This window comes from Plecotus auritus (assembly GCF_963455305.1).
Source record: "Plecotus auritus genome assembly, chromosome: 3".
Taxonomy (NCBI): Eukaryota; Metazoa; Chordata; class Mammalia; order Chiroptera; family Vespertilionidae; genus Plecotus; species Plecotus auritus.
In genome coordinates this window covers 210,265,429-210,280,696 of record NC_137772.1, presented here as the reverse complement: position 1 = coordinate 210,280,696, position 15,268 = coordinate 210,265,429, and the positions used below count along the sequence as shown (strand labels likewise).

Below are 15,268 nucleotides of genomic sequence, written 5' to 3'. Positions count from 1 at the left end.
GCCGGCGCCTGGCATCATTCTGTGAGCACTTCCTGCTTCCATTTAGGAAGGGAACCGAAGGGCCAGCCCTCTCGGCGTGCGTAGCCAAAGGGATCTTTACACTGGCAAAATAATTGAGAAAATCTGCTCATCTCCAAGTTCAACCCGTCTGAAAAGATACAGTGGCCTTCACAGCTTGAATTTCAGCCAAAAAGCCCCCATTGTCTTTGTTGAAATATTAAAGTGGGCTGTGAGGAGAAATTGCCAAAACAGAAATTTCTAAAGGAGGAAGTGACCACGAACTGGGTCACTTTTATAGGATCACATAGATGGCAGGTTGGGTAAAGCATCTGCGTGTTTGTCTCAGCTCAGGCTGCCATCATGAAATACCATAGTCTGATGGGCTTAACCAACACAATTTCTTACAATTCGGAAGGCTGGAAAGTCCAATGTCAAGTCCAAGCCCTCACAGTGGTTTTCATAGAAGGCACTTGATCTTGGCTTGTAGGCGGCTGCCATCATGCTGTTTGCTCACATGACCTGTGTGTGTGTGAGCCCAGGTGGGGAGCAGCAAGCTTGCTGGTGTCTCTTCTTACAAGGGCACTAATGCCATCATGAGGGCCCCACCCTTATGACCCCATCTAACCCTAATTATTTTCCAAAGGCCCATCTTCAAATACCATCACATTGGAGGATTAGGGCTTCAACATGTGAATTGTGAGGGGACACCAACATTCCATAGCAACATTCATCAATCCTTTCATGTTTCCTAAAACGCATGTGCCAGCTGTGAATTGAGTGGTAATAGGGCCATGTTAGAGACACACTGGGAAGATCAATGGTTTGCATTCCATACCCTGTGGCTTTCAGATCTCTCCACTGCTGGATCCAAGTCTGTTACTCTGCAAAATACATGCCAAAGCAATCTTGGGGCACTACCAGCCTGACATGCAGAGGCCCAGGGCTTTGAATCCCAAAGAGTAAAACCATCCTGCGACGGCGTGGCATTCACAGAGGCAGAAGGGCAGGTTTCCTGAAAGAAGGTTTGGGCTGGAAATTTAGATGGTGATGCTTCAACTGGGCTACTTTGGCCCTTTATCTTTGCTAACCAAAGGTCAGTATTGCTTTTATTTGTTGTCTCCATGGATCAAATGCTTATTTGCATCAGTTATGGCCCCATCACAAGGCAGATGGCACACTCCAATTAGGATCATTTAAGAGTTTAATAAATAAAATACTTACATAGGTGTTGGCAGCCTGTAGGGTAACAGAGGGGGTAGAGCAGTGTCCCTGGGCTGGTGATGGCCTGAGAGGGAATGGGAGAGGAGGGGGCTGCATACAGGTTGAGGAACGTGGCCTGGTGCAGGAGCCCTCAGCAAGAGAGCCGGGGATTAAAATACTCTAATCTCAGCCCTGGCCGTGTGGCTCAGTTGGTTGAGTGTTGTCCTGTGTACTGAAAGGTTACTGGTTCAATTCCCTGTCAGGGCACATGCCTGGGTTGCGGGTTCCATCCCTGGACTGGGTGCATATGGAAGGCAATCAATGTCTGTTTCTCACATTGATGTTTCTCTCTCTAAGCGGGTGAGGAGATTATTTATATATATATATATATATATATATATATGTACACACACACACACACACACACACACACACACACATATATACACACACACACACACACATATATATACATACATACACACACACACACATATATATATATATACACACACACACACACACATATACATACATACATACACACACACACACACACACATATATATATGGCCCTGACCAAGTGGATAGTCGGCCTGTAGACTGAAGGGTCCCAGGTTTGATTCCGGTCAAGAGCACATGCCCGGGTTGCGGGCTCAATCCCCAGCTGCAGGCGTGCAGGAGGCAGCCAATCAATGATTCTCTCTCTCCCTCTCCCTTCCTCTCTGAAATCAATAAAAATATGTATGTATCCTGATCTCTCTACCTTCCATTCTGCATTACCTGAACCCACGGGTGCCAGAGGGCGGAGGCCCACTGGTACGGTCTACACAGGGCAGCCTAAGTTGGCAACTGCCATGTCCATGGGCGTGGGGATCCTTGAATGCTATTATTATTCCAAAAGGGACTTCAATTCAATCACTCCTTCAATTTTTTCCTCTTAAATTATACGCTATGACAAATTTGGGTAAATGAACCCTATGAAAATTATTCCTGGTTAGTTTATTAATAAGTCATGGAAGTGATTTTTCTCAAGACACCAGATTTTTGTTGGAATACTTGGGAATATTGCTGGTGCATAGCACGTCTGGATGTGATGGGGCGGGAGACAGGCTTAGACAAAGAACACCTGGCCAAATCCCCCAAAATCAATACAAATTCACACTTGGACCAAATAACATTGTGTCTAAGCTATTTCTGAAAAGAAATGGAAATTTGATAAGTGGGTGAGCCTCCAGAGTTCTTGCTTCTTCACTGAATTGGAATATAATGACCGTGTTCAGAAGTCTACATGGAATAAAGTCTTTTTTTTAAACATTAAGTTTTTCAGTTCTCTTTTTACACAAGCTCTTCACTGAGTATGTTTCTTGGGAAAATTAAGCGATCTGACTGTTATAACACATTTTTTTAAATTAAATCTTTATTGTTGAAAGTATTAATATGTCCCCTTTTTTCCCCCCATTGACTCCTAGCCTGCCCCTGCTTTCCCCCACCCAGGCCTTCACCACCTTATTGTCTGTGTCCATGGGTTATGCATATATGCATACAAGGTCTTTGATTTCTTCCTACTACCCACCCCCACCTACCCTCTGAGATTCCGCAGTCTGTTCTATGCTTCTATGTCTCTGGATCTATTTTGTTCATCAGTTTATTTTGTTCATTAGATTCCACATGAGTGAGATCATGAGATACTTGTCTTTCTTTGACTGGCTTATTTCGCTTAGCACAATACTCTCCAGGTCCCTCCACGCTGTCTCAAAGTATAACACATTTTCTTAAAATATGATTGGGTAGGTGCCCAGCACAGGCCAGCAGAGTGGCGCTGCACCATGGTGCTCCATCAGGTACCCTCCCCCCCTGGGCCCTACATCCATTTACTGCTGTTGGGGCAAACGTGAACCCAGGCATCGGCCTGCCCCGGTGACAGAGTCCTGCTTCCCACAGAAACCAGCTCCGAACAGGCAGAGAACTGCCTTAGCCCTGCCGAATAACGACCATCGTGTGCACTGTGAGCTTCCCGTGGTACCCGCAAATCAGAACTTTCTTTTTTTGTTGTTAATCCTCACCCGAGGATATTTTTCCCATTGATTTTTAGAGAGAGGGGACGGGCGGAGAGGGAGAGGGAAGGGGGGGGGGGGAGAGAGAGAGAGAGAGAGAGAGAGAGAGCGCCATCGATATGAGAAACATCAATTGGTTGCCTCCTGCATGTGCCCTGGGATGGAACCTGCAATCCAGGTATGTGCACTTGACCGGGGAGCAAACCCGTGACCCTTCTTTGCTAGGGCCAATGCTCTAACCACTTAGCAACACTAGCCAGGGCAACCAGAACTTACTTATGGGGGTGGAATTAATCCTAAGACTTTGGTGCTGACCTGGCACCAAAATTCTACTGTTTCCTGTTTTCATCTCAAGCCAATGTACTCACTCAAAACTCACTCTGAGCTCCGGGTGGCGCCACTGTACTTAGAGTTGCGAACGTGGAACCAATCATTCCCACCCAACATACTGCACTCTGTGAGTAACTCCTAACAAATCACAGCTACAAATTACCACCAACACAACGTTTGCTTTCCTCTCCAAAACCCCAGAGACATATGTAGTAAAAGCACAGGCATTCCAAGAGTAATGACCAGCGATGCAAAGACTTGCACATACATCAGACTGAAATCAAGATTCTCCAGGGGGGTCACCCAGCTGAAGGTGGCAGCTGAGGTTTTCTCGGGTTTTTTTAAATATATTTTTTTTTTATTTCAGAGAAAGGAAGGGAGAGGGAGAGAGAGACAGAAACATCAATGACCAGAGAGAATCACTGACTGGCTGCCTCCTGCACGTCCCACACTGGGATCGAGCCTGCAACCTGGACACATACTCTGACTGGGAATCGAACTGTGACCTCCTGGTTCATAGGTCGACGCTCAACCACTGAGCCACGCCAGCTGGGCAGGCAGCTGAGACTGACCCATTGCTTGGCTCCGACAGCTGAGGAGCAGGCGAGTCACACACCAGACTTCACGAGCACAGCGGAGTTAACGTGCACCTTCCAAGTCCTGCTGTTTAGGAGACCTGAGTCATCGCAGCACCACAGTGAGAGTAAGCGGACATGGGTCGCGCTCACAGCCAGTCAGCTGTCAGCCAGGGATGAGAGCTGGGCAGAGCGGTCCCATCCGTGCTCCACTGAGCTGGCCTCGTCTGTGGCCTCCATCGAGCACCCCTACAGCTGCTCCTGCCGCTCCCCTCTTACTGCCTCTCTTCAATAAGACACCAGAGGAGGGAAGTCAAGACGCCTCCACGTAAGAACAACATCAGCTGATTTCTGACATTTGAGAAGCTGGTTTCTCGCCACGTCTCAAACCTGAATGCTCAGTTTTCCGAGACATAAAACAACACAAAAAAAACTAATGTGCTAAGACAGTGGTCGGCAAACTCATTAAGTCAACAGAGCCAAATATCAACAGTACAACGATTGAAATTTCTTTTGAGAGCTGAAAACCGACTTCGGCGCATGGGCCACGAAGTTTCAATCGCACTGTACGTGCACGCCCGCATGTGGTATTTTGTGGAAGAGCCACACTCAAGGGGCCAAAGAGCCGCAGTTTGCCGACCACTGTGCTAAGAGATGACTCGGGGAGACTGGGAAAGAAGGCAGGCACAGGAAATTCAGCAATCCCATTTCAGCAGGCCATTTCTGGGGAGTTGGTCTGTGGGGAGGGGAGAGGTAAACTCCGACGGCTTCAGGGCCACACAGGCAACAGGAGTGGAGGGAGGGCTATGGCGAACCACAGAGCACCTGCCTCATCTCAGGGGGCGGGGGGGGGCGGCTACTCAGTTCCTGCTTGATTCTTGCCAGGCAGAAAGGAAGGCTCTAGGTCAACAGACTGTCTAATAAATCGAGATTCTTAGCAAAATCGCCAGATTTTCAAATGCTGGCAACAAATGCAGAGTTTTAAAAACTCATCTGTGGGCTGGGTGTGGTCCATGCATCACTTGTGTGAGATTTTCTGAGAAATTCACCCAGTTTCAACGGCCTCGCGGCTGGATGTCCAGTTACTTATCAGACGAGGAACAGTGTGTCTGGATGAGGGGAAGGGGTGGAGGAGAGAGGGCTGCAGGCTCACTGACATTTGCTGAACTGGTCTTATACACCACATTGGTTTACGGGAGTACCAGGAACTAAACATCAGAATTAACAGTCTCTTAAAAAGGGAGAATCTTTTTTATAATGTAACAGCAACTTCAGAGATGGTACAGGGCTGGAATGGTAGCTCCATAGCATCAAAATCCCAAGTTCCTTCAATATTTCCACTATGCGTCCTTCACGTGTAGCATCCAGCTGCAAGGTCACCTCATGAACACAGAAGGGCTGCTGGAGCATCATCCAACACACACACATTCCTGGCAGGAAAAAGGATGGTAAGAACCAAAGGGCTCCTGCCTCCCAAACAAAACAAAACGTATTTCCTGGAAGCTTCACCACGAACTTCCACTTCCATCTCACTGGCCAATCCTAGATAGGGGGTAAAAATTAAACGTGTGAAAGCCCAGCCGTGGTGGCTCAATGGTTGAGCATCGACCTATGAACCAGGAGTTCGTAGTTCAATCCCGGTCAGGGCACATGCCCAGGTTTTGGCCTCGATCCCAAGTAGGAGGCATGCAGAAGGCAGCCAATCAATGATTCTCTCTCTTCATTGACGTTTCTATCTCGCTCTCTCCCTCTCCCTTCCTCTCTGAAATCAATAAAAAACATTAAAAAAATTTAAATGTGTGAAAGTGTCCAGTACAGGGCCTGACACATAAAAGGCCTGTAAAAAAAAGTAGTAGCTCCCCCTTCCTTCCTCCTAAAAAGATTTATTGTCTCAGAAAGTTACTTGACAGAGTGGGCCATGTCGACATAAGAAATGGCCAAACCTATAGAGAATTTTCCTATGAGTTTCTTTGAGCCACACTGACAACGTATGCTGGGGAGCAAGGCCTCAAATGCTCCGGAGAATAACAATTTTGCAGCTTGCATTTGAAATTAAGGAGGGAACGTAAGGAAGAGTACTTGAGAGTGGGAGAAAGCAAGATGGGGACTGGATTACAGGATAGTTAAGATTATGTGCTCTCTTGAAACCTACGTGCACAGAAGCAATGGAGAGGGCTTGCTTACAACAAAAATAAACCTTTTGCTAAAAAGCTATATGCCTGGGGCATGACTGCCCACCAGACCTGCCCAGTTAGGAATTTATAATCAGATCACCCTTTGAGGTTACTTTCCCTAGAACTTTTTTTCATCCACAGGCAAATAAACCCAAGGTGAAGGGTTTAGAACCACTGCTAACTGAAGATGAATCCAAAATGAGAAAGAGGTCTCCAATGCATTCTCCAGCTAACCCCTACACAGGTGTCCATGACCCCAAAAGGATTCCACTTCCAATTGCAACTGACACTCAACTTGTAGCCCAGTGGTCTGGGTCTTTCTATAACGAACAAATCATCTCTCTCTCTCACTAGTAAGCTCTATGGGCCTCTATAACTTGTTTCCTGAGCCCACACACCTAGCTGGCTCACTTTTTCTACCTCTGTGACTTCCTAAATAAACTTGCATTTGTATTTGAAAAAAGAAAAAAATCAGATTTGTATTCTGGCCCTGGCTTTGACACTGATTAACTGCCTGGGGTGTGGTTCTTCCTCTATAAACTGCAACTGCATAGTCTGCAGATCCACTCATAACTACCGTGAAGATAAAATAAGGGCTGGGCCCAGCCAGTGTGGCTCAATGGTAGAGCATCTACCTATGAACTAGAAGGTCACAGTTCAATCCCCAGTCAGCACACATGCTCGGGTTCCAGGCTCAATCCCCAGTGAGGGGTGTGCAGGAGGCAGCCGATCAATGACTCTCTCTCATCATTGATGTTTCTATCTTTCCCTCTCCCTTCCTCTCTGAAATCAATAAAAATATATTTTTTTTAAATAAAATAAGGGCTGGGCAGTGCCCTGAGTGGGGAGGTGATGAAGATTTGCATGGATGGGGGGATGAGGACAAATATGTAATACCTTAACCAATAAAGAAAATAAAATGGAAAAAAATAAAAATAAAAGCAAGCTGCCAAAAAAAAAAAAGAAATTTTATCCTAAAGTGCCACCAGACTTTTATGGGGATACATAAAAGGTAAAGTTTACAGTACAAAACCAGCAACAGTCGACAAATTGAGGGCACAAAAATACCAAACAAAATGATTCTTGATGTTTTCGATCCCATTACTTCACATTATCAGTAGTGCCTGGACCAGGATGGTAATCAGTTTGAAAAGAGGCATTGACAAGAAAAATTATTCATTTCTGTAGATTCTTTTAAATTTTGAAAATGACTATATTTAATAAACACTGACTTTATAATAAAATAAAATAAAAAGATTTGCATGGATGAATGTGAACATTTGCTCCAGCTCTGAGCAGCCACCTGTTTCCTAAGCAGGCGTCTTCACTCACCTGCTGGGTGTTTCCCAGTTTGATCTGTTGTTCAGAACCACCGGGCACACACTGGGGCTTGGAGTGCTCTCTCTGGCTTCTTATTCTAGCCCTGGGTGATGGCAAATCGCAGAGGCAGGTTTTTCTCTCCACTTCTGTGGGATAAGCAGTATTCCCTGTTCTGAGAGCCTGACCTCAGGAGTGAATTTACAATGAATAACAGCAACTCATTTTCCTGAATCATAATTGAAATGAAAATGTCCTATCTTTTGGTCTCCTCACAAAACCATCTGATTCAGAAGTCAGTCGCTGTTGATGCCAAATGACTTCAAAGGCCTGGTCTCGGAGGAGTCCCAGGTTTGATGCAAATTCTTCTGCCCCTTCCACGCACATGCACACAACTACACAACAATTCTGTTGTTAAACTCACAGCCCAACAGCAGCTGATTTCCTAAGGCGGGAATGTTAATAACCGTACATCTGTAGTCTTAAGGAGAGGGTCTATGGGCAAGAAATTCTATTCATGTGACTATCCTCAGAGATTAAGAATTGTAAGAAAACCATTTTCTCCTTTTCTAAAGGTCAGTAAGTAAATTATGGTAACATAGAACATTTGCTGAGTCATAGACTGCCATACTTGCCAACCTAAACACTCTGGGGATATGTTTATTCATTTCATATAATTTGGAAGCAAATCTTTTCTATCCAAAAGAAGTTTTACTTTTCCCTAATGCTGCTTCACAATAAAATGTCCAACTAACCCGGGAAGGTGAAGAAAACGCTGGTGACGTGCTGCATCTTAATCTGACAGCCCCATGGTACCCTAGTGCAGAGAGAACACAGCACGTGCTCTGGGCAGGCGGGCCAGCAGGGCCTTCCATCATTCAGATACTTATGGAGGCTCTGATGGGAGCCAGGATTGTGTGAGACTCTGGTATAAAAGACAAAGACCTGGCTTTCGTGGAGCTTCTGACCTAATGGGGGACTCCAATAAGTAAGCAACACGGGGCAACAGAAGTCATGTAAGAGAAAAGAGGGCTCTATAAAGGTAATCTCAAAGAATATATGAAGAATAAGAAGGACTTAGGAGAAAAAAATAGGGGGAAGAGGGGCAGTATGGAAGAGAGGGCAATGTATACAAAGCCACGGAAACAACAGAGCACACAGCAGACCCAGGGCTTTAAAGAGGTAAAAATCACGCAGGGGGCAGGACTGATGCATAGATGGCAGTTGGGGGCCTGCTGCCAGGCAGATAATGGGACCCAAATAATGGCAAGCATTGTTCACTGGTCCAGGCTCCGAGATAAATACTTCATGAGCATTACCTTACTAAATCCTTACAACAACCCCGAGAGGCATTTTACAGGTAAGACAGCTGCTGATATCTTCTTGTTTCCTTATTATCTACTAGAGGCCCGGTGCACGAGATTCATGCACTGGAGGGGGGGTCCCTCAGCCTGGCCTGCACCCTCTTGCAGTCTGGGACCCCTCGCTCCTTACTGCCCACCTGCAGCAGAGGCGGGAGAGGCTCCCATTACCACCGCTGAGCTTGCCAGCTATGAGCCCGGCATCTGCTGAGCAGCATTCCCCCTGTGAGAGCACATTGACCACCAGGGGCAGCTCCTGTGTTGAGCACCTGCCCCCTGGTGGTCAGTGCACATCATAGCGACCAGTCGTTCCTCCTTTCAGTCTATTTGCATATTACGCTTTTATTATATAGGATTATCCCTAATCTCCCCCCAACAACTAAAATGTATTTATTCCCTTGGCTGCTGCTTAAAATAGTGCTTGGCACACAGTAGACCCTCAAGGCATGTAAGATAGATAGGTGGCTGAATGAACAAACTAATAAAGGAATTTTGCTCAAGGTTCCTTCACCCACACCCACTGTCTTCACTACACTTACCACACTAACTTGCAATGTTTAGTCTTTGCTGGTCCTTCTCAGCCCCTGTGCTGGTCCCTCAACTCACCAACCTGGACTTAGTCCCGGGCCTCCTTGACACCCATTTCACTGCTGATCTCTTTTGGTTTTGTAGTTTCAAGTGTCACGAGTCACGATGACTCTCGTGGTTTCTATCTCCCTCATAGATTTTTCTCATGAGCTCCAGACCCTTTTATCCAACCAGCTACTTAACATCTCCACTTGAATGCTGAATGGCCACTTCAAATGTATTATGTCCGAAAACCCACTCCTTTCATTCTTATTCATCTCAGTTGCTCAAGCCACACAAGCCCAAACTTGGTGTCATTCTGGAATTGTCTTTCTCACAACCTTTATCTAATCTATTAACTATGATCTTCAAACTATATCCAGAAACTAATTTATCACAACCTCTACTGCTGCTGCTCTAGACTGGCCACCTTCATGCCCAGATTATTGTAAAAGCTTCTCATTGGTCTCCCTGCTTCCGCCCTTGCCTATCAGCTGGTTCCCACTGCCAGAGTGATCAAGTTAAAGCTTCAGGCAGATGCTGCACAGCTCAACCGCTCCTCGAGCCCCTGGAGCCCTCCACCGTGCAGTCCTATTATACCCCCCTCACCCGGTCTCCTCCGGCCACACCGACTCCTCCTGGTTCTGGAACAGACCAACCCATCCCACTTTCCGGCCTTTGCTTGCTCTCCAAACACCTGCATGGCTCAGCCCCTCACCTTTCAGGTCTGTACTCGTGTCATCTTCTCAATAAGCAACTCCATCTAAAACAGTAACCCTCCCCCTACCCGTGTACACCCAGTATTACAACTAATACACGATAGCTTTTACTTCTTTACTTTTCGTCCACCTCTCCCTAGCCCCCAACTGAAGTACGGCACGGACTTTGTTTCGCTCACTGCTATCTCCCTACAAATATGCCAGGTACACATGATAGATCTCAATACATTTTTACTGAATGAAAGAATGAACAGATTAATTCTATCCTTTACAGGGTCTTTTCCAGGCCAGCTACACCAAGCAGCGATCAGACAGACTGAGGAAACAGAAATTTTGGTAGAAGTGAATTACACAGAGCTGATAACGCTTCATCAAAAGGTTGTTGGATTTGGTTTGAAGAATCCTTCAGATTTGTTTTCTAATCAACAAAGGACAAGCAAGGCGTATGAAACAATCTGAAAATGTTTTCCAAAATATTTTTTGGAATTTTATTTTTATAAATAATTTTCTATTTTATGTATTAAAATGTATACCAAGGACAAAAAAAAAATCATGTAAACTGTATCATAGATATAAAACATACAAGACACATACAATGTAAAAAAAATCTTTATATATATAAAATGCAATGTAATTTCCAATACAAAAAAAATGAAATAAAAAAGCAGGGCAAAACGCGTATCTGCAAGTACAAAGCAACATCCTCCCCCTGACTGACCACCTGAGCTGCCATGAAACCTGCAGCTGCATCCTCCTAGCTTCTCCTCATCCATCATGTTACCTAGTCTTTCTTCCATTTTCCTTTTTAATTTATTTTTAAGACAAAGGCCATCAAGGCCTATTAAGAGCTGATGTTGGTTGTTATACTTTAACAGTCAAGTGAGTTCAATTCCAAAAGTTAATACTTTACACTCTGAGCTACAAACGAGTTCCTAAACATTGCATGCAGATAAAATTCTGATGTGGATACTCTAAGCAGAACATGCTATTTACATAAATTTTTTTTATAAAATTAAGACGGCACATCACATTTGCTTAAATCACAGTAAGTCTATAACAAGTTCCTTAACCTATGAAAAAAAAAAAAAAAGAGAACCTTCTTAATAATGTAAAAGATTTTATTCACTCTATTTATGGTTTTTTGAAAAGCTAAATAGAAGTATCTAATCTAAAATACACCTGGAGTGGTCTAGTCCTCCTGCCCACCCTATTATGTGATAACAATAAAAACTGGTTCATGGCATACCTGCCGCTGACTCTAATACCCATTTGATTTAGTCCCTGTTACAACAATAAATTTTTAAGTTTTGGTTCTTTTTTATGTAGCAACCACATCTATCGTTAATTTATCAGCATATCCCTTAACAATATATTTCTGGGAAAATGTTTAGATTTAAGTTGCAATTAAGGTTCCTAATTAAGAGGTCAAAAAAGCTAATTATTGATGCTGATGTGCTTTTTCCCTGTCAGAATCTACCTTTTCAGATTAACCTCCCAGGGAGGCAGGGAGGAAAGGAAGCAGGTAAGGAGAGAAGGGAAGGGAGACAGACTGGTTGGAGGGTCAAAGGGAACACCATCCAGAGTCCTGATGACTCTGGTTCTGAGAACGCTCCTAAATTCACTAAGAGAACAGCACTGACATTGCCATTCATTTAAAAGTAAATGGAATTCTAGAAAATTAATGGTACTGGACAAAAAGCTGTTCCTAAAGTGTTAACTAAAATTTTTATTGGTAGTTCATCTCATGGTGTAATTGCGTAACATGTAATGAACCTAAAGCAGTCATATTTTAGTGCAAAAAATTAAAATTTAAAAGCTATCAAGACTACATTATAAAATTTCCAAAAGCCTCCTAATATTTAAATCAAAAAAGGGGGGCTAGTAGAAGAATATCATGTAAGGAAAAATATCCTGTAAGTAAATTACATCTAGAAAATTTTTACTTTAGAAAATTAACTTTCATTTGTAATGCTAACAGCAAGACACCCATGAAAAACACACATGGTGTCTAAACAAGCCAAAGGAAAATTGTTTGGGCAAAAAATAAAAAAGGATCCCAAGTCAAATTTATAGAAAAGATTCCTTTACTAACTTTTGGGTTGAGAATATGTTTGTATATTTTCAGAAAACACCTCCAAGACCATGTGGATTCCTCTCTGTTGCAGGACTGCTCCAGCCATGAAGACAGAAGAGAAACAGTCCAGAGATGGAAGACGCTGACAACGCCTCGCCATACTAGCAGTCAGCAGCTGTGCGTCACAGTAGGTTGCCCAGGACCAAACCAGAGGGTCGGACCTGCATTACCACCATTTGTCCACCATCCAGAACTGAAATATCATTGCTGATATGTACACATAAGGAACTGTTTGACATTGAAATTGGGACTCCAAGAACTGTTGGCCCAGAAAGAAACTCACTACAGACTGACTCATTTGCCTCTCAGCATAACCATTATTGCTTGTCTCATTTTCAGTTCTTTTAAGCGTATTTCTAGTATCACATGATCTCACTCATCTAGGGGAAATAATGAACAACATAAACTGATGAACAAAAACAGACCCGGAAACAGGGAAGCATCGATGAGACTGTCAAACCTCAGAGGGAAGGTAGGGGAGGGTGGGGATAAGGGGGAGAGGTCAACCAAAGGACTTGTATGCATGCATATAAGCCTAACCAGTAGTCATGGACAACATGGGGGTGGGGGCATGCGTGGGGAGGGGTTTGAGATGAGAATGGGGGGATGAGGACAAATATGTAATACCTTAATCAATAAAGAAATTAATAAAAAGAAGTAAATGGAATTAAAAGAAAATGATTTTCTACTATTCTATATTTCTTAGGAAAATTCTGTTATTAAAATTGGCTCCTCCCCAATCAATCTGATTTACTAATATCTAACTGTAGAGCAACTGCTTTTAAAAAAAAACACAACAGAAAAACAGTGAAGATTAAGGAAGGTCTGGTATGTACCAGTAAAAAAAAACAGAGAACAGGACAGTGCCTGGCTGAAAGGCTGATCACGGGAGTCCGTTAGGGCACGGGCTGTCCTCAGCTAGTGAGGGAAGGTAGACCAATAAAATCGACTCTGCAACACATCATTTTCACTCCACAGAAAGAATTTTGAAATCCAGGACTCACTTATGTAGTGAATTAAAGGAAATATTGCAAATTGTGCTCACAGACACAATATTTTTAAAGCTAATTTAAGGAGTGCAAATAAGCTCCAAGGTTGAATTTGGGAAACTATGCCCCGGTGAGGTAATGTGGCTCAGAAAGCAGGCCACTGCTACTCTGAGGCACAACTCGCATAATGACAGTATTAAAATACATATTTCCTTCCAGTTATCCTCATTAATTATGTCAACCAATTTGAATGTATCAAGAGAGAATTTTACCAACAGTATATAAACAAGGTACGTATTTACATTTTCATTTGCATCTTAAAGACAAATTGTTAAAAATAATGATGATTATGAAAAACAAGATTAAAGGTGTGTTCACTAGGGAAAAAGCTACGTTAGTATCATTCTTCAAACCATAAACAATTCTGTACTGAATGCAATACTGTAAAACAATTCACAGCTTTATAAAAAGTTGAAATACAGAGTTCATCACAATTTTTTCCAATTCAAAATTTAAGAGTTCAACTTATATTAATGCTTAACAATTTTACTCTAAAGTCTGTAAAATATATAAAATACCAAGGTTATCAACAGTCACATATGTCTTGAAGTCAGGGGACACGTGTATTTTCATCAGATTGGTTCCATTTGTGTAGAAGGTCTGTGAGGATTCCCCAGTGATGACATTCCACCACTGTTCAGAGAAAAATAAAATTCCCATTAGAATGGTAATTACACTGTGTGACAATCTGTAGTGCAAGCCAGACCCTTCACCCTATCACCTCCCCACACCCACACTTCAAGCAAACAGCAGGAAAGAAGTCCACAGTTAACGCTGAATACAGTTATCAACCAGGTCAGCCTCTCCTGACCAACCGTGGTGACTGCCTCACAGCGACCCTACGCCTCCCTCCACTGGGAGAAGCGTGCAGCCTGTCGAGAGCGGCAGACAAGGCCACTCGATGTCCATTATGGCGATGGTTGGGCTGAGCTCCTGTCTGCATGTCCTTCTCAGTGGAATGGGCAGAAGAATGCCCTCTCTCCTCTAAAAATGCCCCTTTGCAGACACAAACTGGCAGACACAAACTGGCAGACACCAAGGCTATTCATAATATGGCTACAGGATAGAATGTCCTCTCTACTGAATCTTCCCTTTCACCAGTAGTGATTCAAGAGCCAACGACCAAGTTTCTTTATAAACTCTTGTCATTCATACATGTATTTGCTAAATAAATACTGAACATCTCAAATGTAGCATGTACTCTGGCCAGGTCCCTCCCTTCTCCTCCCAATCACTGAACTCACTAAGATTTTAACAATATTTATATTCACTTACCAAATGGAGGTCATAAAGTTTACCCATATATCTCACGGCTAAAATGAGGGCAAAAGAGATGCTGTGCATGAGCCTCTTTTGAAAAGGGCTCAGGTACATCAAGATCCTGTGTGTTATGAACACAATAATGATGTCACTCACTTTTGCATCCGTGGCAGTACCTGGCCTTCTGCCTTGCGTGTGTGACTAGGTCAATTTTTCATGTTCACTATCAGTAATAATAACTGGTACAAGTACACCCCATGGACTTCATAAACCTCACTGAAGCAACATGCACTAACGTGACCTTTTCCAGAACTGACAATTTTGCTCTGTAAAACAGCAATGTAAGCAAGATGGCAGAGGACACATTCCTGTTTTGAGCTGCTAGGGACAAATGATAGAGGTAGCAGCCCCTTAGAGGTCACCCAGGAACTGCCTCACCTTACACAGAGGAAACCTTACACAGAAGGAAACTTCTGAGAGAAGAGAGGCCCCATCATTCAAGACCACCCAGCTGGCAGGTGGCAG

General features: G+C 43.7%; 1 protein-coding gene across 1 annotated transcript in view; it reads right to left on the bottom strand.

Moving 5' to 3' along the window:
* Positions 1 to 10,588: 10,588 nt before the first annotated feature.
* APAF1 (apoptotic peptidase activating factor 1) overlaps positions 10,589 to 15,268 on the bottom strand; it is an 84,690-nt gene continuing 80,010 nt past the window's right edge. Inside the window, exon 27 of the mRNA XM_080661082.1 lies at positions 10,589 to 14,116. Within this exon, the coding sequence (XP_080517208.1) occupies positions 13,970 to 14,116 (147 nt within the window). The 3' untranslated portion in view covers positions 10,589 to 13,969. The remainder of the gene's footprint in view (positions 14,117 to 15,268) is intronic.